This window comes from Ovis canadensis, chromosome 20, assembly GCF_042477335.2.
Source record: "Ovis canadensis isolate MfBH-ARS-UI-01 breed Bighorn chromosome 20, ARS-UI_OviCan_v2, whole genome shotgun sequence".
Classification (NCBI taxonomy): Eukaryota; Metazoa; Chordata; class Mammalia; order Artiodactyla; family Bovidae; genus Ovis; species Ovis canadensis.
In genome coordinates, this window is record NC_091264.1 from 62558602 (window position 1) to 62580626 (window position 22025).

General features: G+C 56.7%; 1 protein-coding gene across 6 annotated transcripts in view; it reads right to left on the reverse strand.

Annotated features, from left to right (window-relative positions):
- Positions 1-22025, reverse strand: part of RREB1 (ras responsive element binding protein 1) — a 160500-nt gene that overhangs the window by 11930 nt on the left and 126545 nt on the right. For all 6 annotated transcript variants that reach the window (XM_069564003.1, XM_069564004.1, XM_069564002.1 and 3 more), the window contains exons 7-10: positions 18051-18195; positions 17452-17588; positions 4652-4841; positions 963-3822 (exon numbers count right to left, since the gene is read on the reverse strand). In XM_069564003.1, the coding sequence (XP_069420104.1) occupies positions 963-3822; positions 4652-4841; positions 17452-17588; positions 18051-18195 (3332 nt within the window). The remainder of the gene's footprint in view (positions 1-962; positions 3823-4651; positions 4842-17451; positions 17589-18050; positions 18196-22025) is intronic.

A 22025-nucleotide genomic window follows, 5' to 3' on the forward strand; every position in this document is an offset into this window, starting at 1 on the left:
ACGCTTTCCTCCTGAAGCCCCCCGGGGCCCTCGTCACCCACAACGGCTCTGCCATCCCCTCCCCATGTGCCCCTTCAGCCTACCCCAAACAGTGCATGGGAGATGCATACACTAAAAATCATCTGTTGCTTATTTGAAATCCAAGACTTAACTGGGGTCCTGCATTTTATCTGGCAATCTTGTACTGCACAACTCTTCTGGTTCAGGTCTGATCAATTTATATCTGGGTGGTCATCTCCAAAAGGTTAAGAATCTCACCCAAACTACCCTTAGTTCAAAGATATAAATCCTGTTTGAATCCTCAGTGACTCAGAATTAAGATGGGAGTTGCATGGTCACTCGACCATTAACTACCTGGAGTCAAATTATTTAAAGTGTATTTCTTATCTTAAACTTCTCTTTAAAAATCAATATATGAAAACATTTGAAAAATACTCCGGGGCTATCTGTTTGACAACTTAAATCTGTTACTTAGAGGAATATAATCTCATGTTTCTCTGGAACAATCCACCTTAGTACAAGCAAAAACATTTTTAAATTCTACAACTAGTCTGACACTGATGACAATATCCGGAAGAAGGCGTGGTCGCCTCAGTGAACTGAAAAGTGGCTGCACAATCTGCAACAGACCCCTTTAGAATGCACAACAGTCAAAAGAACATCACAGAATGTTTGCAGTTTTAAAAGCTGCCTTGAGGATGGGATGCAAATTCTTCTGTCGAAGTCCCCGTTCCCCTACCTGCCTCCTCCCAACCAAGGGACGAGATGGCCCAGGACCACCGCACCTGAAAACACCCCAGCACCTCCCTTTGCCAGACGCCCTTGGGGGCCCATTCTGGGTACTGACTCTTGGGCCATCAGGCAGGCCCCCCCACTCCTGGGCCTGAAGAGGAGGATAAACTGGGAAGCGGGGTGCGGAGGAGGGCCGCCGTGGCGCCGCTCCGCGCTGCCCGCCCTCTTACCGGTGTGCGTGAGCATGTGCCTCTGCAGGGAGCTGGCCCAGGGGAAGAGCCGCGAGCAGTGCGGGCAGCTGATCTTCTGCAGGCAGTTGGTGTATGAGCTGCGCTTCGCCCTCAGCAGCCTGTCCTCGGGCGGGCTGCCCTGCTCCTCGTCGCTGGGCCCGTTGTGGTCTGCGGGGGCTGCGGCCACCTCGTCCTGGGCGTCGTCCTCCGCGCTCTGCAGAAACGGGCTGAACTTGTTGGTGTCCGTGGTGGCAAGCATCCTCTCGATGCTGGCGAACTCCCCACTGGAGTCCAGGTCCACCCCGCCGCTGCTGCGTGCCCGGCTCCGCGTCCCCCTCTTCCGGCCCCTCTTCTTCGACAAGCTGGCTGGTCCCTGCTCGGTGGGCGAGGCTGCCTCTGGGCTGTTGGAGGAGGGGGGTGAGTCACTGGATTCTTTCGGGCTGGTGACGTCGGTGGTGGCTTTGGGGAGAGCACCCCCGATGCTGTCTGAGGCCGCGGCAGTACTGCCGGTTCCTGCCGGCCCCGGGTCGGCCACCTTGGTCTTCAGCAAGGTGGGGGCCGAGGACACGGATGAGATGATCTGGGCGATGGAGGCCAGCGGGGGCAGCTCGTCCGTCACGGGGGGCTTTGGCAAGAGCAGAGGGGGCTTGGGACGCAGCGGCCGCAGCAAGGCCGGGCTGCCGAGAGTGGAGCTGCCCAAGAGCGGAGAGCTGTTGACCAGGGCTGAGGAGTAGAGGGGCACGGCGATTTGAACGGGGCCCTGCGGGGGCAGCGCCGCAGCTTCCAGAGGGCTGGCCGCTGAGGATGCCGCGGCGGGGACCCCTGGCTTCTCCAGGGCCCCGCTGGCGCCCAAGGTCGCCGGCAGCGTGGGGCAGGCCGGTGGGCCCGGGGAAGTCTGCTCGCTGCTCCCGGGTTCCTGCTCAGGCTTCTTGGCCTCCCCGGGAGTAGCTGCGTCCTTGTCTCCTCTCCGGAAGTTCTTGGGGATGGACAGGTCGATGGGCTCCATGGAGCAGTCGTAGGGGGCGGAGGGGCTCAGGAAGGCAGCCACGTTCTCCTGCTTCACTTGGATCAGGGCCAGGCCCTTCTGGGAGAAGTCCAGGGGCTCATTGAAGTCGGAGGCGAAGTTACCCGCAGGCTCCACTTTGACGGCAACGTGCGGGGGCAGGGGCTGGGCGGGGCCCGCGGGAAGAAAGCCGTTCTGGGGCTCCAGGAAGGCGGCCAGGGGCTTGCGCTCGCCCTCGTCGGCGCGGCCTGGGGCCTCGGCGGGCGTGTCGGTGGGGCCCAGGCCGTCGGCCGCCAGGACGTAGCTCTCGATGTCGCGCTCGGGCACGTGCAGGTGCTGCTTGAGCACGTGGTGGATGCAGTTGCGCTTGGCCGAGAAGGCGGCGCTGCATTCCTTGCACTCGAAGGGCTTGCGGGGCTTGGGGCAGCCGCCCAGGCCGCGGCCGCAGTGTGCGCGCATGTGGACGCGGAGCGCGCGGTAGTGCTTCAGGTCCTCGCCGCACAGCCGGCACACTGTGTCGGGGGAGCAGAAGGCGTCCACCAGCTCGGCCGCGCTGCTCGTCACGTACTCGATGTTTTTCTCGATGTCCTTCCGTGTGGCCTTGAGGTGCTTCTTGCGCAGGTGCCGCTCGCAGTTGGCCTTGACCGTGAAGGGGTAGTGGCAGATTTTGCAGATGTAGGGCCGCTCGCCGCTGTGCGTGCGCAGGTGGCGGATGAGCGCGGCCTTGTCGGCGGCGATGTAGTCGCAGATGTTGCACTGGTAGGGCGAGATGCCCAGGTGGGAGCGCACGTGCGCGCGCAGCACGCCCGAGAAGGCGAACACTTGGCTGCAGAAGCGGCAGGGATAGAGCACCTTGCGCACGGCCGGCGCCTTCTTGCCGCCGGGGCCCGCCACGATGGCCTTGAGGTCCCCCTCCGCGATCTCCTGCTTGATCTTGGCCTCCACGCTTAGCGGCAGCAGCGCCTCCAGGAGGCTGTCCTGTTCCAGCTGCGTCTTCACCTCGGCCTGGCCAGGCAGCTCGAGGCGCGGTGGCTGCAGGAAGAGCTGCGCCCCCGACTTGGGTGGCAGTAGGTGGGCGCCGGAGGCTGCCTCTGCTGCGCCCTTGAGGAGCTTCAGTGGCGGCGGGGGCAGGCTGGGGCTGACGCAGCCAGGGGAGGCCTGCTGGGTGTTGACCAGGGGTGGGGGCGTGGACGTGGCCACCACCGTGCGCGGCGCGGCCAGAGGCTTTGGCTTCAGAGGGGGCATGTGCTTGAAGACGGCCTGCAGCGGCGCGGCGGGTGCCTTGGCCAGCGGTGGGAGGCCGACCTGTGGCGGCGCAGCCGCAGCCATCTTCAGGATCTGCTGGATGTCCGCCAGCTCGATGGCCGGCTCCCCGGAGACGGGCTTCACCACGATGCTGCTGTCCGGCTGGATGATGAAGCCCTTCTGGAAGGGCTGCAGGGCCAGGTGCTTCACGCTGTCTGCGGTGGCCGGGAGGACGGCGAGAGCCCCGCCCAGGGCAGCGGCGTCAAAGGGGGCCAGGCTGAGCAGGCCGGCACAGCCGGGCTCCTGAGGTAGCTGGCACCGCAGCGCCTGGAGCTGGATCGCCTGGTTGTCGTCCGGCGGCGGCTCCTCGGCCGGCGCGGGCCGCACGTCCTCCGCGTGCTGCAGGCCCAGCACTGCCAGGAAGATCTTCTGGTCCGGGTCGCCGCCCGGCGGGGCCCTGGCCTGCAGCCGGTCCGGGCTCTGGCTGGCAGCCCCGTGTGTCTGCCTGTGCAGGGTGAGCGAGGAGAGCATGGGGAAGGCCTTGTCGCACGCGTCGCAGATGAAGCGGTGCTGCTCGCTGGCGCACCTGCGCAGGTTCGTTTCACACCAGGCCTGCGGGGAAGCCGGCAGAGGAGAGTCAACAACCACTCCCGGCTGCACAGCAGGCCTGGCCAGGCCCTTCCCCGAGCCCGAGGGGAGCCCACCCTACCCTGGCGCTAACACCGCTTGGCCTGAGAAAGGAGCACCAGCTACTTAAGCACCTTAGGAACCCCAGCTGCCTGATGCGGGAGGCAGTCTCTAGGGCCTCTGGGCAGAGCGGCAGGAAAGTGCCGTGAAGTACCACCACCACAGAAGCTGGGTTCTCTTTTAAAATGTGGTCCCTACAAACCTAACTGATGGTAACTCCCTGTCATCAGTGGAGACTGGGATTCCTCTGACTGTGGGTGGCGGGCACCGCCTGGGAAGGGCCTCAAGGGAGAATGGGGGTGGCGGCGGCTGGGGCTACAGGAGCACACAGACGTGGGTACACACGAGGATGTATGAATGCGTGTACGTGTGGGTGTGTGCACACAGACGTATGCGCATGAGTGTGTACAGACAGAATAAGACACTGGGCCTGGGGCTTCTGAAGAATCTCACTGTTGGCATATTCTACCTCGATTTTTAAAAATTTGAAAGAATGACCGCCAAAGTAGCTTTGGCAGGTGTTTTATAAGCAGAGAACGCATGCAGCTCAGGCTAACGATGACCCAGAACGTCTGAATAGAAACTACAATGCCAGAGATAGTTAGCTGTGATATGCATGTTAAAGAACCCCTGTTAACAATACAGATTCAATTCAGCCAGGGTTGTGAGGGGCAGACCGAGACCAAAGGGTAGCGTTTTAAGGAGAGCCCGCCTCGGGTGGAGAACCTGGGTCCCGCCTTGGCTGATGGCGTACCTGAGAGATGCGGGGAAACTTCCGACAGGAGAAGTCGGTGAAGCCCAAATCATGGAAGCCGGCGGGGATGGCGGGGTTGTTCTGGATGAAAGGCCGCCCCACCGCGTCCCTGGGGAGCTGCTTGTGGACCAGCGCGTTGTGGCGCAGCAGGCCGCGGTGTGTGCGAAAGGTGACGCAGCAGACATCGCACCTGCCAGGAGAGAGTGCAGGCCGTGAGGTGGCGGCTGCGGCCGAGGTTCCGCCCGTCCGCCAGCCGCGTGGGGTTTCCTCCTGCTTCATTTCAAGTGAGCAAAATAAAGAGGCTATGACGTCAAGAAGCCAACCAGCTCCTGGTGAGCAACACTAAACTCCTTTAAAAAAAAAAAAAAAGAGGTCCTACTCGCCCCCGGCACTCGGTCTGTGCAGATGGCACAGGTGTGAACAGGGCTGGGAACCTGAGGCCACCTGCTCTAACCTGCATTTACATCACGTGGAGGGAACACGTCCCGCCCCCAGCTCCGTGGGTTCTGATGATCAGAAATGTTCCGAGGCCAGAAAACACAGATGTCCACAGCAGCTGCAGCAGTCACAGCAGCATCCCTGACGTCTGACTGGGGGAGACGGTGATCAAGCGCTGCCGAACTGGAGCGGGTGACGGAGGCCGAGCAGCCCCGCCGTGATGCCCCTGCCCTCTAAGCAGTAATCACAGTTCCCGAGGGCACCCCGCAGAGCCAGCACACCACCTGACCTTCATCCTCCAGAGGGAAACACGGAGGCTCGACAATGGCCGGCAACGCGGTGGAGGCCACACCAGCCAGGAGGCAGCAAAGCCAGACGCCAGCGCTGTTCACATGCCCACCCTCTCCTGCCACCAAACGGGCTCCCTGCCCTAGAAGGGCTCTTACAGTGCGGTCCACCAACAGAGGAAAGACTGTCAGGCTCAAACTCAGAGACGACTGCATACACCTGACCTGGCCTGGGCCACACGGATGCATAATATAATGCCACTTCATAATATAATGGGGTCTCCGTTTCCTCCACGTTTCAGATCAGTCTCCTAGGTCTTCACTGAGCCCAACCACCATGAGGACATCACCCACACCCTCCGGACCTGCACTGCACACAGACGCCATGAGAGCCTTATTTAAACATCCCCAGTCACAGGGGGTCCGTCTCACAGGCTCAGCTGCATCAGGCAGTGTAGACCTGGGGTGCTCCCAGGATGGCAGGCGGTCCCCCTGGACAGCACCTCTTTCCGACACATACACATCTGCACATGCTCCCACAGAAATCCCAGGCAGGTCTTTTTCCTGCCTTTCGAGAAGGAACCTGGGGCACAGGAGCGGTAGAGCGACCTGCCCGAGCTGACACTGCACACAGCTGAGGGGAAACTCTTTTGGCTTTGAAATGCTCTGCAAACCGAAGACGACACATCACGCGTGAGGTGGCTGAGCTTCACAGGTGGCACCGAGGCCAGCGCCACGTCTGTGCAGCTCCATTCCTGTGTTGGGCCGTGATGGCCCAGCCATCGTGATCCCGTGTCTCCACCCCCTCACCTTGACACGCCTACCCTCTCACTGTTGAGATTCAGTGTTATCATTCCATTAAATTTAGCACAGCGGGTTCCCATGAGCCACTCCGAACACAACCCTCTTGAGGGGCCGCTGCTTAAGCTCACCAACGGTGATAAAGGCTTGGGGGCAGTGACGGCTGCAGGGAGCCCAATGCCTTTAGGTGTGGAAAGATCTCCCAGCTGTGGCCGGTACAGTGCAGCTTCTGTGTCCCTGGGCCCTGCTTCCTGTCACTGTTCAGATCCTCCTGCCCCACCGCCTCCTCTCCCCACCCCACATCGTCAACTTTCCTCTGTCCTGTCTGGGCCCGGAGCAGGTGAAAGAACAGCCTGGAAGCTGGTCTGTGCCTTCTCTGGTAGGTGAGGTGAGAGGTAAGGAAGACAGGGAGCTGTCCGGGGCGGGCCCTTGGGCGTCTCACCCTTGAGGTCTATGATGGCTCCCTCCTCCTGGTTAACCATTAGCACTGACGACATATATTTTGTGTAGAATATTTGCAGAGTATTTACAATTAATCTTTACCAGCACCAGGACCTTGCAACAAACATCTAAGCTCACGGCCCCCTAGCAACCCAGCGAGTGTGTGATGGCCCCGTCACACTGGAAGTCGAGGCCCCGTCCCCGCTCAGCAACGGAAGACAGCAGGGCGCGCTCCATCTGCTGGAGGCAGGCTCCTTGAGCAAAGTCAGGTAAAGGGGTAGGGCGGGAACTTCACTTAAAAAAAATTACGCACATTAAATATTTTACTCAATCTAAACCATTCAGTTGACCCTTATTATTTGCAGATTCAGTGTTTGTGAACTTGCCACCTTGCTAAAATCTGCAAACCCACATCAGCATTTGTGGCATGTTCTGGGACAGGGCGGGAGGAGTCAGCCGCTAGACACACATGTTCCCCGCTGGGCTTGGTCAAGGAGATGCTCTGCTCGTTCGTTTCAGCTCTGACTGTAAGCGAGTGTCCTTCTCGTTGTCTCTTCGCTGCCTGGGCCTCTTCCTGATGATTCTGTTTAAAATGGTCACCAAGAGCAGTGCTGAGAGCCGCTCAGTGTCCCCAACAGCTGGAAGCCCGTGACAGGCTTTGCGGAGAAAAATGCGCGTGTGAGATGAGCTACAGTGCCGTCAGCTGTTTCAGTTCAATGGTGATGCGTCAATGGTATATATTAAACACAAAGACACTTAATAAAACAAGTTTATGTACTGGTTACTACATGAAAATGTGAGCAGAGGCTTGCAGGAAACAAACCCCGTGTTTCCTCCAGGAGCAACGGTCCAGTGCCGGCTAACTTTGCGTTCCTGGAACCTTTACAGAACATACCTACTGTGGAACGAGAGCCCACGATTTGCTCCCTCACCCGTCTTTTCTGGGGGCCAAGGTCTAGTTCCACCGAGTGAAGACTGATGTCCTTCTCACGGTGTGAGGCACTGTGATACGACATCTTTGCTTTCTGGCTTTAGATGATCTAAGGTAGAGCAAGAACTGAGATTTCTGCACACCAAACTCAACCGGCACCTAGGTTCTCATGATCATTCCTCTCGCCTGTTCACATGGGTCTCGTCCACCCTACATTTGACAAAAAAACAAATAACAAAACCTACCCAATCTGAATTATGTGCAAGTCTGCCCAACTTCGTTTTCATAGAGACTATTCTTTATATATAAAAAAAAAAATTGACTGGCTTATACAGCAAATAATTACAAGCATTACTGACATAAACAGGTTGGGGAGAGAGAATCCTGCAGGTGAGCAGGTGGGCGTGGGCAGAGGGCTGCACTCTTGTTGGACTTTCAACCTTAGAGTTGAAAGGTTTTTTTTCTAAGCATATGTCTCAAATCAGCTTGCTGTCTTGAGAAGTGTGTGTGTGTTATGCATCTTTTTGGATTTATAGACACACATGTATCTGCATGCATGTGTATCAGTTCAGTTGCTCAGTCGTGTCCGACTCTCAGACCAACCCCGTGGACTGCAGCACACCAGCCTTCCCTGTCCATCACCAATTCCCGGAGTTTACTCAGAATCACGTCCATTGAGCTGGTGATGCCATCCCACCATCTCATCCTCTGTCGTCCCCTTCTCCTCCTGCCCTCAATCTTTCCCAGCATCAGGGTCTTTTCCAATGAGTCAGTTCTTTGCATCAAATGGCCAAAGTACTGGAGTTTCAGCTTCAGCATCACTCCTTCCAATGAACATTCAGGAATGATTTCTTTTAGGATGGACTGGTTGGATCTCCTTGCAGTCCAACAGACTGTCTAGAGTCTTCTCCAGCACCACAGTTCAAAAGCATCAGTTCTTCGGCACTCAACTTTCATTACAGTCCAACTCTCACATCCATACCTGACTACTAGAAAAACCATAGCTTTGGCTAGACGGACCTTTGTTGGCAAAGTAATGTCTCTGCTTTTTAATATGCTGTCTAGGTTGGTCATAGCTTTTCTTCCAAGGAATATTATAAAATATAAAAATAGAAAATTTTAGAGGCTGAGCAAAAAAAAAAAAAAAAAAATCCTATTACTTTGCTCTTGTGCCCCAGAGATCTTTTTGAGCACCCTCCTCTTTTGAGACCATGGCCTCAGTGTGAGCTGTACTGGCATTCCACATGAGGACACCCACACGTGGGTCACACAGGGCATGAGGGTGCCTTGGAAGGTGGTGAAGCGGGTTTACTGCCTGCTCTCACAGTTGTGAATTTATGTAGGAATATCTATTTCCTCCTCCATTCTCCTGTTGTTGGCCTTCAATCCCCTCCTGTTTCTGGCACGTGGGACCAAGTCTCACGCATGGTGGGTGCTCAGCACACATGTGCCAGAAGCGCTCGCTGCCAGCCATAGGCCGCATCCTCGAGGAAGGTGGGTGCGGAGCGGTGGGGCCTGGGCATGGGACCCAGACACTGGGAGTGGGCAGTCGGAGTGGGTGGCCTTGGACAGCTTGTTTCATCTGTATTCCAGCTGCCTGCTGTGTAAAACTTCCCAGACGTGGCTGAGATAAGACTCCCTCAGGACCTTGTGCAAACCAGGTTCCCAGGGCCACGGCGGATGGGCTGGCATCAGAGGAACTAGGGAGGGACCCAGGAATCTGCAGGTGAGCAAGCATACCAGGCGCCTCTTATGTCAGACAAGCTGGGAAAATCAATGACAGCGAGAAGCAAGCAAGAGGTCTAGAATCTCTGAGCACCTGTGGCTGCAGCCTGGGAGAGCTCTCTCTCTTGCTGCGGGGTCCTGTTCTCTCCCATCTGTGTGTGGGCACCTTCAGTTACTGTAACTGTTGACAAAGGAAACACTATGCTTGGAGAACTGCAAGGCACTAGAGCAAACCCCACCATCACTTTACCATGCTAGGAACAAAAAGCCATAACCCGCTTCCTGGGAACTACCAGCAAACACGAAAATGCAGGAAACGTGGAATCTTAGTTTCAAAGGGACGCCCTGTCCTGTGCACTTGAGAACCTCACAGAACAACAGAGGGTCTCCCCTGATGCTGGTCCACCTGGGGACGCCCTGGGAGGAGCGGGTGTCCTTCCCAGTCCCCGCCCCGTGCCCCGCGCCTCCTTCCTTAGCAGCCCTCCGCCATAGCCCCAACTGAGAGCCTTCTCATGACGCGAGACGAGCCCTCCGTCCACCATATCACACCTCTGTTTCCACAGGATTTCAACCAAGGTGCTCCTGTTTCACTTCTGATAGGATACAGCCTGTCATCTCACAAACAAACTTCTCAAAAAGTGACAGAGGGAAAAAAGCAAAATACCCTGCTTTGAAATCTGAAGCACCTCGAGAGGCTGGCTGAACAGAAGGAAAGAACCCTCCTGGGGGAAAAACGCTGCCTCCTCTGCCACACTTGGACCTCTGTCTGTGGACAGACTTCAAGTGAAACCACAGCAGGAGAGCGTCACCCAGAGATGGCTAGGCTGCTTTTGTCAGCCAGAAACTCGGTTCCTCTGGAGGTCCAGTGGGGGTCACTGCAAATCTGCGGGCGGCGCTGCTGGCTGCAGACGCAGGCCCAGGGCTGGCTGCTAACCTCACTCGGGCCTGGCGCCGTCGCGAGGGCCACAGCTGCTGGTCGGGTGGTCCCCAGCACTCTCCCCTCGCCCCCCGGTTTGAAGGGGCGGGGATCTTTCCACCCTGCCAGGAACTCGTGAACAGCACGCTGTAAAATATTTAGGTGGAGTGGAACTGTGCTTGGAGACACAGCAGAGGGGGTGCTGGAGGACAATTTCATTTTGCAAGTGATCTGACGACGCGCCAGAGGGAGACTGTACAGATCCGAGGTGGCCCAAACTTGGAAGCTGAGGGCGACTTTTCCAAGTGGAAACTAACTTCGCTGTCAGTAAGATAAATGCATTTAATGGGGGAAGTATATCTAGCTGTAGGGCTTAAAGAAGGTAATAAAATTCCATCTACTCTTCAGAGAACAAACCTTTCTTTTTTTCTTTTTGAGCTACACACTGTAATAGACTGCCATAAAGAAAACAAATTTAAGTAAACGTGCGATTACTTAACGAAACTCAGGGATGAAAAGTAATGTGGACATCCTGCCTGCCCTCGCCTTACGGGAGGACCATCACCTACATGGGAATGCCAAATCCTTCTGCTCACAGGAGTGCTGCTTCTGTGCCCCAGGCAGCTCACCAGGGCCCGCTGTACCCAGAACACTTGAATTCCAGCACATGCTGGTCAGTGCTTCGAGGAGAAAGGAAGCCCGTTTAGTCCAGAACGCTGGGAGGGCACCTCGCTCCTCCAACTGTGGGCTCTTTCCTCCCACGGGGATGATCTTTTCTGGGGCAGGGGCAGCAGTTTACTGGGGTGGGGGGTGGGGGGCTGAGGTTTGGGGGCCTGCAGAGCTGGAGCTTCTGGAAGCGGAGGGGGGAGGCCGCTGTCTGAGGCTTGTCTGTTCCGCCTGCCACGGCAGCACCTGCAGCGTCACTGAGGGGTGTGGGGAGGGGTGAGGTGGAGACGGGAAGGGCTGGGCTGGGGGTCCCAGGGGAGAGAAATGCCTTGGGGGCAGCATGCAGCGGAGTGAGCCAAGTTTCCATCGTGGCCCCCGGCATTCAAAGGAACAGATGGCAGGACCGGGGGCTGCCGGCGCTGGGCTGGAGGGAGGCAGTGGATCCCAGGCACCCGCACCACGGGCCCGCCCCGTCCCTTCTCCTTCAGAGACCACACACACTCACGGTCGCTCGGCACTGGGGCTCTGCCCCAACAGTGCCTGCACTGCAGAGAGAGCGCCGTGGACATGGTCAGAGAAGGCTGACCCCCACTCTGATCCTGAGCCCCCTGCTGGTCCCAGCTCAGCTTTGGCCCCAGAGGCAGGGACATTGAGGCTGGGGCGGGGCCGAGGCTCCAGGAGGTTGGGGAGTGCTCGCCTCTGGTGGCTGGGATCGTCCGTTTCAGTTCTCACAGGACTCTAATGCAAGTGAGTGACTTTCAGGCCCAGATCCACGACTAGTCTCAACAAAGCAAGAGTCAGGATCTTAACTACACGGGGTGGAAGACTGACACGCACCACAGTGCAGCCAACGGGGCAGACGACCGCGGAGGCCGTTCTTTACTACACATGCCCTTCCTTCCTCCTTGGTTATTTTTCAGACAAAAACTGCAGAATCCTGGGCTGGGGTGGGCACGCATTGGGCTGGCGTGGGCTCTGTGCAGGGCGAGGGGGACAGGAAGGAGCTGGCCTCACAGTAGGGCTGACAGGGAATCAGCAAGGACTGATTCACAATAAAGGCTTCAGCCATGAAGCAGGGAACCGGCAGCCACTCTTGGCGCGGGGTTTCCCAAGTAACCTTCCTGAAGGATCCACAGTGGGCGGGGAGCTCACACATCCACGGAAGACAAAGTCAAGTCAAGATAAACGTAGGGGCAAGATCACCAGCAGAGGGATCTAAAGTGGAAGACGAGGCCATGAAAAAGTTTTAAAAAAACGTGTTTTAAGGCCGTGGCTGAATAGTTCTGGGCCTAACCCATCGCGGGGTTTGCTTGGTAACTCCTTGTTCATCTGGTGACCCTTACTCCCACACTGTTCCATCATGTTTCCTAGTTAAGGGACAGACAGCTGACCCCCACCACCCCAAGAAAGGGTTAAAAAACTTTTTTCTCCTCACTCCGCTAAGCATATTTTCGAAGGACTGCTTTGGCAAATTTTAAACATCAGGAAACACATTTCTTTAGAATCTCAGGTTTCCCCAGTCATCGAAGGGAGGTGATGCGCAGTAGTTTGAAGGCTCAAAGTCCATTCAAGCTTCTGACCGCTGGGGGTTCTGCACAGTTGGATCACATCATTTGGGAGGCAGGATGCAAAACGAAATTTAGATTGCCATTCAGTTACCCAATCTTTACAAAAGCGAAAGGAGATAAAGGTGGCTCTTTATTATGATAAAGACTAAAGGCCAAATTGCTCGCCTTTTCTCGGTCAAGTAAACATCAGCAGTACCTGGAGAAGCCCTGGAATTTGCTGCCTTCTGTCACTGGAATGGGATTCCCAGGGAGCGATGGGAACCCAAAACTGTTGTTAAGTGTTGTGAGGTTTAAAACATTAAAAACAACACGTGTTCTAAACGTTAGTATCAGAAGTAAATGTTCACTGAGTATTACAATCTGAGCACTGCAGCAGCCTCCTCATCCTCACAACGGTCCCCAAGTCCATCTTCCAGATGGGGAGGCTGAGCCCAAGGTCACTGAGATGCCGGCCATAGGTCAGACTGCAGGGGGCTGCCGTTTGGAGCACGGAGATGGCAGGTGCCCCTGGGCTCTGTACGCCCGGTCATATCCTCACCACCCGGGACCCTGCACAGCGGCTTCTCTGGGAGTCCTCCCCACACCTCGTCATCAGAATCTGTGAAACGCCTTGCTGAGAAAGGGGCAGGCACCCTGCTCACTTCCTTGAGATACTGAATGTCTCGCTCATTATAGTGTTTTAATTGAGGGACTGACATTCCTCTTTTAAAAGGATTTCATGCTTCGTTTTTCCTGTTCGGTCTTCAGAGGCGAGCAGGGGTGAGTGCAAACAACCTCTCGTCCGGGCTCCACCCACCTCAGACATTCCTCTCCCCTCCTGCCCACCCTCTCTGCCCTCCCTTGCGTCCCGGCCAGAGAACTGACATCCAACAGCTGCACTAATCTCTCCCAGTTGCTGGGAGCAACAGTGAGGGCCCTGTGACAGGGCCCTGGCCCGCGGGAGCCTACCCTCCCCACGCCCAGGAATCCGCAGGGCTGCACAAGCCGTCTCAATGCCCTGCAGGCCTGCTCGACCCAAGTAACGCAGGGTGAAGCTGGGCAGGTCCAGGGACCGGCTCAGCAGGGGCTGGGGTCAGCCCAGGATCAGCGGCCACACCACCCCACGGGGCTGAGTCACAGAGAGGCCCCTGGGCAGGGTGGGGGTCAGCCCCAACAAAGACGCTCCAGCTTCCGTCCAGTCAGGGGAGGGGTCTTCCCCCATTCGGCCAGCAGCGTGTTTCAAACCTGCCTCTGGCTGGCTGGACCTGGGCCCCGGGGATCTTGAATACGAGATGCTGAGGCGTATTCTGCGATACCCCTTTCCTATATTTAGGATGACATTTAGCAACTGTGGGGCCAGCGCCATGTGAATCGGTCTCAGGGGCCCCATGCAGGTGACGAGTGTGCGGGGGAAGAAGCTCAGTGAGGGAGGCGGCCAGTTCTGGGAACCAGCGGCAGGTTCTGGAGCCGCCCGCCTTCCCCTGGTGCAGCTGTACCTGCAGAGCCCCCTCGGCGCCCCACCTCCTAACCCATAATCCCAGGGCATGTCTTCTTCACGACCAGTATCCACACTGACACGGGACTACGGGGGCCCACCCCGGGCAGGCGCAGGAAGCGCCTCAGCCCCGCCGTGACCACGCGGCAGCCTCTGCTTGGCCCCCGGGAGGCAGTCCCGGCCGGCCCACACACGACCCCCTCTCACCTGTCTCTGCCGTTGCTGCTCTCAAGTCTGGTCACGGGCCTGGCACACAACAAGCACCCGTTCATTTGCTGGATACGTTTTAATGGAATTAAAAAATTACTTATTACCTGGTCTCCTTTAATTAAGAAGCCATGTAAGATTACACAAGAACTTCTGCGAAACGTCCCCCTCGGCTGCAGCTAACACCCCTGTGACCACCCAGCTGTCCCCTCTCCCAGCCAGGCCCCGTCAGCCAGAGACCGGCCACTCATTCACTGAAAGGTGTCTTCTGCGACAAAGCCCTCCCAGCCGCATGTGGGCCTGCCCGAGGCCCGTGCACGCGTGTGGACTGCTGGGGGCTTGGAAAGCGCATGTTCCAAAGAGATGGGCTGCTCCCGATACTGGCTGGCAAAGACTGTATGAGAGCGAGAATGTACACCGCGTCACTGACAACTTTTGTACTGACGTTGTATTTTGGACGTATCGATACATCAGCAAAGCCTGAGCCTCCTTCACAACTTCCTCTTCCTTTTAGGGCGTGGCTCCTAGAAAACTGAACGTGGCCCCCGCGGCTCCCCTCGCGCTCGCGGCTTCCCTCGTGGCCGCTGCTGACCCGGACTTCCCTCCCGCTGACTCTCCTCGGGCGGCGGACTGCCTGCTACTGTTCTATTCTTATAACCAGGCCTGATATTCAACACCAGCACAGTCTCACACAGGGATGTCCCCGCTGCATCCACCTGCTCCTTCAACACTCTGTCTTATCACCTCTGGTCCCCGGGGCCAGCTCTCAGGAGCCTCTGGTCCTCATCTGGGGGGCTGGACACAGCCGAGTCACTGCTGGTCACGCCAGGGCAAAAGCAAACCCAGCACGCGGAGACACACTCGCCACGGCGGCTTCGTGTCCTCCTGCTCCAGCGCCCACTTCGTTAATGTGAAACACAGGGGCCTGCAGGAGAGCAGCCTCGGCGTTTACACGAATTTGGATTTCCAGTGATTTTTATGAAGGAACAGCGGGCACCTTGCCAGCGTTGAGGGTGGGGGTAAGGGCAGGAGAGCGCGAGAAAGAAGCCAGCAGCTGTTTCGAGTTATAAACTTCTGTCTAAACTGGTAGCATCCCACTGTGGTTCTGCTGCCTTTGGGGTTTGCAAATGGACTGGGCGCCTATTTTAGCTCTGGGTTAACAAGCAGTCTCTCCCACCAGCTACTGTCACAGTTCACTGCCCGGCTGGGCCCTGCTGGCTCAGGCCTGCCTCCAGGCATCCTGAGAGCAGGGGACTGCGTGGAGGGCAGAGCGGAGAGGGGAGAAGGGAGGTTAACTCTGTTCTGTAATTGACTCCTCTGGTTTCCAGACACAAGCCCCACCCACTAGACCGGGCCAGCTGGTGGGCCTGCGGTGGATGCGGGGCAGGCTCTTCTCACAGCTCTGCCTGAGGGGCCTGCCGGCCACAGGCCTCCTGCGGTCCCCTCCCCAATCAAACGGGGCCAGCACCAAGCGGGCGAGGGAGACTGCAGGTTTACCGTCACAGCCGTGGCGTCCCGGTGGGTGAACTATGTCCCAGATCACATGGACCACTGAGCCAGGGTTGGGGGCAGTCCCCGTCCCCATCCTCTCTGAGCGGCAGGCCCCGCTCCAGAAGCGCCCACGCCCGACGGGAGGCACCTCACCTCCCCGTCACCGCCACCCACTGCGGTGCAGGCTCCAGCTGCCCAGAACGCTCTCCCGAGAGCCAGGCTGCTTCCCGTCGGAGAGAATCTCCTAGAAGACAGTCACGGGGTACTTCCAGAGACGTGTCTGATCACAGACCAAAGCCCAGAGTGAGAGCAAAGCTGGGGAGGGCAGACACGAGTGGCGAGTGGACCAGGCGCCCCGTGGAGCCGGGTCAGGGGCACCCCCCAGCGGGGGCCAGGGTCGCCGAGGTGATGCCTGCCTCTGCCCACGACGCAGTGCATGAGGCTGGTCTGGTAACGTGGGCTCCGCGCATGCGTCCTGGCTCCAGAGGATGCTCTCAGCAGTCACCACCCCTGCCAGCCCACACCAGGGGTGGTACGGATGCTTAGGAAACCAGGAAGTCAAGCTCCTGACTCTCCTGGGACGACAGGGCCTATGAAAGGAAGCGCTCAGGGCTTTTCTTGGTAGACAGAATGCCAACTGTGAAGAGGTGGGTTTCAGAGTCCAAGGATTTCCGGCCTGAAAGGGAACCTGGGGCGAGCTGGCCCAGCTCCCCTTCGTGGCGCCGACGCCGCTGGTCCAGGCCCACGAGAGCAGCGGTGGGACGGGCCCCGGGCCTTACTGCCCGGCCGTGCCCGCCCGTCACACTCCTCGATTCCCTCGGACAGGGCAGTCACTTGGAGACATTTTCTAGCACTTCAACTGCTCAGACTTTAATCTGCCCATATATTTTTTTTTCTCTCTAATGGAAAAATGTCAAGCTAATGTGATGAAAGATAATGGAATCTGACACGGCTTTAACTTGCTGGCTTCTTCCTCGAACACAAACGTCTTTACTGCCTCGGACCTTTTCACTCCTCAGACACAACCAAACACGTGCCCCCAGGAAGGAAATCTGGTGCATGAGCCGGTGAGTCAGACAAACAGATGTCCACATTTCTGAACCCCCAAGCTGCATTCTGAGACCCAAAGCTGCAGCCACGTGCGCCCTGGCCTCTGCGCTGGGGACCCTCGGCCGGGCCCCTCAGGACGCGCCACTTTCAAGTCTCGTGAGGCCTGGGACTCCCCAGGGTAGCCCTTCTGGAGGCAGAGGGGCCTGCCCAGCAGGATCACTGGGCTCCCTGCCTGATGACGACACAGCGGTAAAGGTGGGGAAGGAGAGCTGAGGTCCCCCGCCCAGCCTCAAGTTCTGCCAGAGGCTTCATCACCACCCGCTTGCCCTGCCTGGGACCACCGAGGATCAGAAAATCCACCCCCCGTCACTGCGGCTGCACCAGGCTTCATTCAGGTGCCTTGTCCTGCTGGACAGAGCTCGGCCTTGCCCCCAGCACTTTCCTAGCTTCCTGTGCTATTGGCCCAGTCCCACGAGCACCTGCCCTGCACCCCCATGCTTACCACCCACGCGGGTGCACCTCATGAGCACTGGGGCTGCAACACCTTCTGTGCAGAAAACGTGTCTGCTCCCCAGAGCCCTGTGCTAGGAGGCTCCCCGTGTGCAGGGATTCAAAGGGGTGGCCCAGGGGCCCTGCTCAGAGTGCAGGAAGCACTGGGACCCTGGGGAAGCCTCCCGCAGCCGCAGCCACCTGTGTGGCCTTGCCAGTGCCCCCAGCACTGTGACGGGCGCAGTCACAGGCTGGAGGGATGGGAGGCAGGGGCGCTGCACCCTGCTCCAGCACGGCCTGCCTGGCCTGCTCCTACCTCAGCGGGTTATCCGAGTGTGTCTCCATGTGGGTCTCCAGCCCGTACTTGCACACAAACTCCTTGAAACAGAGTGGGCAGTGAGACACCTCCTCGGTTTTCCTCTCCGCGTCACCCAGCGGCCCGTCCTCCACCATCTGAGGGGAAAGGAGAAGCACAGGGTCACGAGGGGCCCCTGCACGCTCTGACCAGGCGGCCGAACACGCCCCTGGCCCCCTCCTTCCTGTTCAGCCCCCTCAATTCAACTGGTGTCCATGGAGCACCCAGTATCTGCCAGGCGCTGGGAGTAAATGGGGGACGACAGGAGAGGCCCCAGGGCTGGGGAAGCCCCTGTTCTAGCTGGAGAAACAAACGCAGCCTGGAACAACAGAACAAGCTCTTTGCATCATCAGTGGGCTCAGCCGGGGGCTCCACAAAGCAAGGACGGACACGCGTGCTTTTCTCCAGGTACCTTATGAAACAGCGCAAGGAAACACAGCTGAAAAGCCTGGGAGCGGGGTTCTGCCAAGTCCCCAGACTGAGAAACTGAAGGCTGGGGGATTTCAGCCAGGAGCCCCTGGGCTGCACGCGCATTTGTGCAGGGGCAGGGTGGGGAGGACCTTTTTGGCTGGCGCCGGGTCTTCCTTCTCCGACTCCGCTTCGTGACTCAGTTTCCTCTTGGAGGACAGCCGCCTGCGCTTCAGTGGGGATGGGGGGGCTACAGCTGGAGAGCTGTTGGGGTCCTTCTCGTGGATCTTCATGTGTCTGCAAAGAACATACACATACACAATGTGATCTAGGAACGAAAACTGGGTTGGTTTATTTTAAATGTCTTCCATTTGGGCACTGGTACTTAAAAGTTTTCCTTAGTTAAGAGATACGGGGGTGTAATTTATTTAGTGACTTCGTTTTAAAAGCCTTATAATCTCCTTGAACTCCTCTTAAAGCTCTCACAACGAAGTACTGGCCAAAAACGTGGCTCAGCGCCTTGCTCTCTGTTGGGAGATGTTCGTGAACTTTGCTGGCACCAAAGAGAGGAAAGCAAGCCATCTGACGACCTGCTCCACTTACGCAGACAAGCTGCACTATTTGGGGACACATAATTCTATAGGCAAAAGGAGTCCCAGGTACTACCACCAGTTCACTCGGTGGCTCTGGAACCCAGTCCCTGTCTACCAGGAGAACGTGTCCTCTCCTGCCTTTGGAAGCATGCTGGGGTCGAATGTGAGAAGTGCTGACCCAGCACATGTCTGAAGTGCCTCCAACCTGAAAGCCTGCCCTTGCTCTCCGAGGTCTTGCATGAACTCCCAGATCATGAGAGTGGCTGGGACAATGGTTAAGTTACCTGTTCCAACCCTGACATCTACAGGACCAGGAATATACGTACAAGGAAGGATTATATTAGTATGCACATGCCTGCTCCAAAAGGAGAGTGTTATGGGTGACCTGACTTAAGTGACCTCACGTTATCAAGTTCTAAAACAAACATTCTAGGAACCAGGTCCCAAGAGCTATAGGAAAGAAAGAATAGCATTACAAAAAGATAGTCAGTCTCAATTTCCTCGCTTTGTGACATGAGAGGTTGACTTTTCCTAATGACAGTCATCACTGGCATCACCATCTCCGAACAGGGTCAAACTGTGCCAGATGTGGGAATGTGGCCACGGCGCTTTATAAATAACTCTCTGATGGGATTATTGTACTGGAGACATTCTCAGGAATGGGAAAAAACAGCGACATTTTCATAAATGATCCTGTCACACTTCTAAAAAGAAGTTCTGTTCAGCTCACGCTCACTCTCTGCTGTACTTTATTTACTGGAGTCAGGCTTGGGAGGAAAGGGCTGAGAAGCTCATGAACCATGAGGAGCAACAGCTCAGGTGCTCAGGCTCTCAGGCCACAGATCCGACCAGAAGGCTGGGTTCTTCACCTCTGCCTCCAGGGACCCCTGTGAGTCTCCCTCCTGTGAGTGTGTGGAGGTGAGAGCCAGAGCTTCCCTGGTTCTGGTCCTGCAGACGTGTTCTTGGGGGTGGAGGGGTCCCTGGGGCAGCCCCTGACCACACTACCCCCTGTCCAAAGCGCACCAGCCCAGTCATCCACCAGCAGGTGAGATGTGGCCTCACCTTTGAGGAGTGGGTTCAGGGAAGGCAGCTCAGGCCGACCCTCTGCTTTCTTAGGGGGACTCAGTGTGGTGGGTCAGAAAGATCCAGTGGGAGAAAATGGAAAAGAATCACAGACAACCGTCATGCCCACGCCCACACAATTCCTTGCTCAGGTTATCGGGAAATGAAGCTTTATTATTCTTTTTGGCCCCTTAATGCCTTCAGAGAGTTAATGGGAGACAAACAGCTTTGTTCTAAGCACCCCCTCTATTTCAAGGCGGCTGAGAGTTAGGGAGATCATCACTTAATTATCAGTGTATGGAGAAAAAAAATGGCTGGCAAGTTTCTTTCAACATTCATCATATGGCGTATTCCAATTTAAGAAGTGTAAAAACTTTTTTTTTAAGGCATCTAAGAATTGAGGACGCTTACTCCTTGGAAGGAAGGTTATGACCAACCTAGACAGCATATTAAAAAGCAGAGACATTACTTTGCCAACAAAGGTCTGTCTAGTCAAGGCTCTGGTTTTTCCAGTGGTCATGTATGGATGTGAGAGTTACACTATAAAGAAAGCTGAACGCCAAAGAATTGATGCTTTTGAACTGTGGTGTTGGAGAAGACTCTTGAGAGTCCCTTGGACTGCAAGGAGATCCAACCAGTCCATCTTAAAGGAGATCAGTCCTGGATGTTCACTGGAAGGACTGATGCTGAAGCTGAAACTCCAATACTTTGGCCACCTCATGCGAAGAGTTGACTCATTGGAAAAGACTCTGATGCTGGGAGGGATTAGGGGCAGGAGGAGAAGGGGACGACAGAGGATGAGATGGCTGGATGGCATCACTGACTCGATGGACATGAGTTTGAGTGAACTCCGGGAGTTGGTGATGGACAGGGAGGCCTGGCGCGCTGTGATTCATGGGGTTGCAAAGAGTCGGACACGACTAAGCGACTGAACTGAACTGAACTGACTAAAGAATTGAGGAAGTGTGATAATACTAAGGGATGTAAATTAGCACCAAACCCATCGTTTCAACAGATCACTCAAAATTAACTTCAAAAACGAGTACCCTTTCTACAGCCGACAGGTTACTGGTGCGGCTGACACGAGGCCACGATCACCGTGAGAACACTGGGAACCAGAGCTGACGACTGCAAGCAGTTCACAAGCTCATCTCAAGCCACACCTTTTTTTATCATGTGACACCAACGGTCATGAGATTGGTGCTTTATTACCCAGCTCCTGGGATGCAGGAGGGAGGTGGTTTTCAGGGAGCAGAGCGAGAAGGGGAAACTGGAGCCAGGAACCTCACCTAGACTAGGATCGATTTCGCAGATGAGGCCGCTGAGGTGCAGAGGCTGACACGCCAGGGCCAACGCCAAGGCCAACGCCAAGGTCTGTGCTGTCTCCCAGACTCCCTCAAAGGCCGGGCCTCTGCCTCTCTGCTCCAGAGTGCGGGCCGGAACCTTGGGGCTCTTCTCTGAGCCCCAGACACTTCCTCCCCGAGTGGCTGTGGCCCACTGTGTCGTGACCCAGCTCTAACCTGCAGGAGAAGGGATGGTTCCAGGTCGGGCCTCGACGCTCCCACCTCCAGCCCTGACTTGTTGCTGATGGCAGGGGGACAGGACAAGGGCAAGGTCATCTCCGGGGCTTGGCGGCGAGGACGAGGCTCCTGAACACGGCAGCCGCTCCAGCTCCCTCGGTGAACCCAGCTGGAGCGTCGGTTCAGAGCCATGCTCCTCCAGTCAAATCCTGCTCACTGGCCAAGACACAGGGTTCCCAGCCTGTCCTCGTAGCGACGGGCAGTGCGAGCTCTGGACGCGCACTTAAGAGCTTGATTTGGGGCATTTCTGGACTTGGATGTGATCTGCACTTACAGACTCTTCCTACCCTGACCCCTTTTCTCCTCGCCAATAGCAGGAGCAGTCACAGGAGCGTCCACTTCCTCCCAGACGCTCACAGGAAGCGGGGGGAGTTGCCATGGGGAACCACCGACGGCCTCTTCCCTGAAGAGCAGGGCCAGAACAGGGGACGGTGGGCAAGGAGGAGATGCCCATTTCTCTTCTTTAGAAGACCTGGCTCTGTTGTTCTTCCAGGTTTCATTTCAAGGGCTAATCCATCCAATTTCTAAGTTCCATCTACACGAGCCTCAGGCCTGGAAGTGGGGTGAGATGCTGGTCCAACCACCCACGTGGCACAGAACGTCCCTCAGCCCTGCGCCACCATTCAGTTCTGACTGAATGCTTCCAGAAACAAGGACTCTCCATTTCAACGAGACCAAGTGTTAAAACCATCTTCCTTGTGTTGAGTCAGAACTTTCTTCCTTCCTTTAAACACCTGTCCATCCTCGGGGGCAAAAGTCAGGCTGCCTTCTCTGCTGCAGGGCTGCTCCTCAGACAGTTCACGGTGAGGTCTGCGTCTCTCCAAAGTTCCTCTCCTTGGAACCAAACAGTTCTGACTCCTTCAGCCAGCGCCTCCCAGTTCTGCCCTCCGGA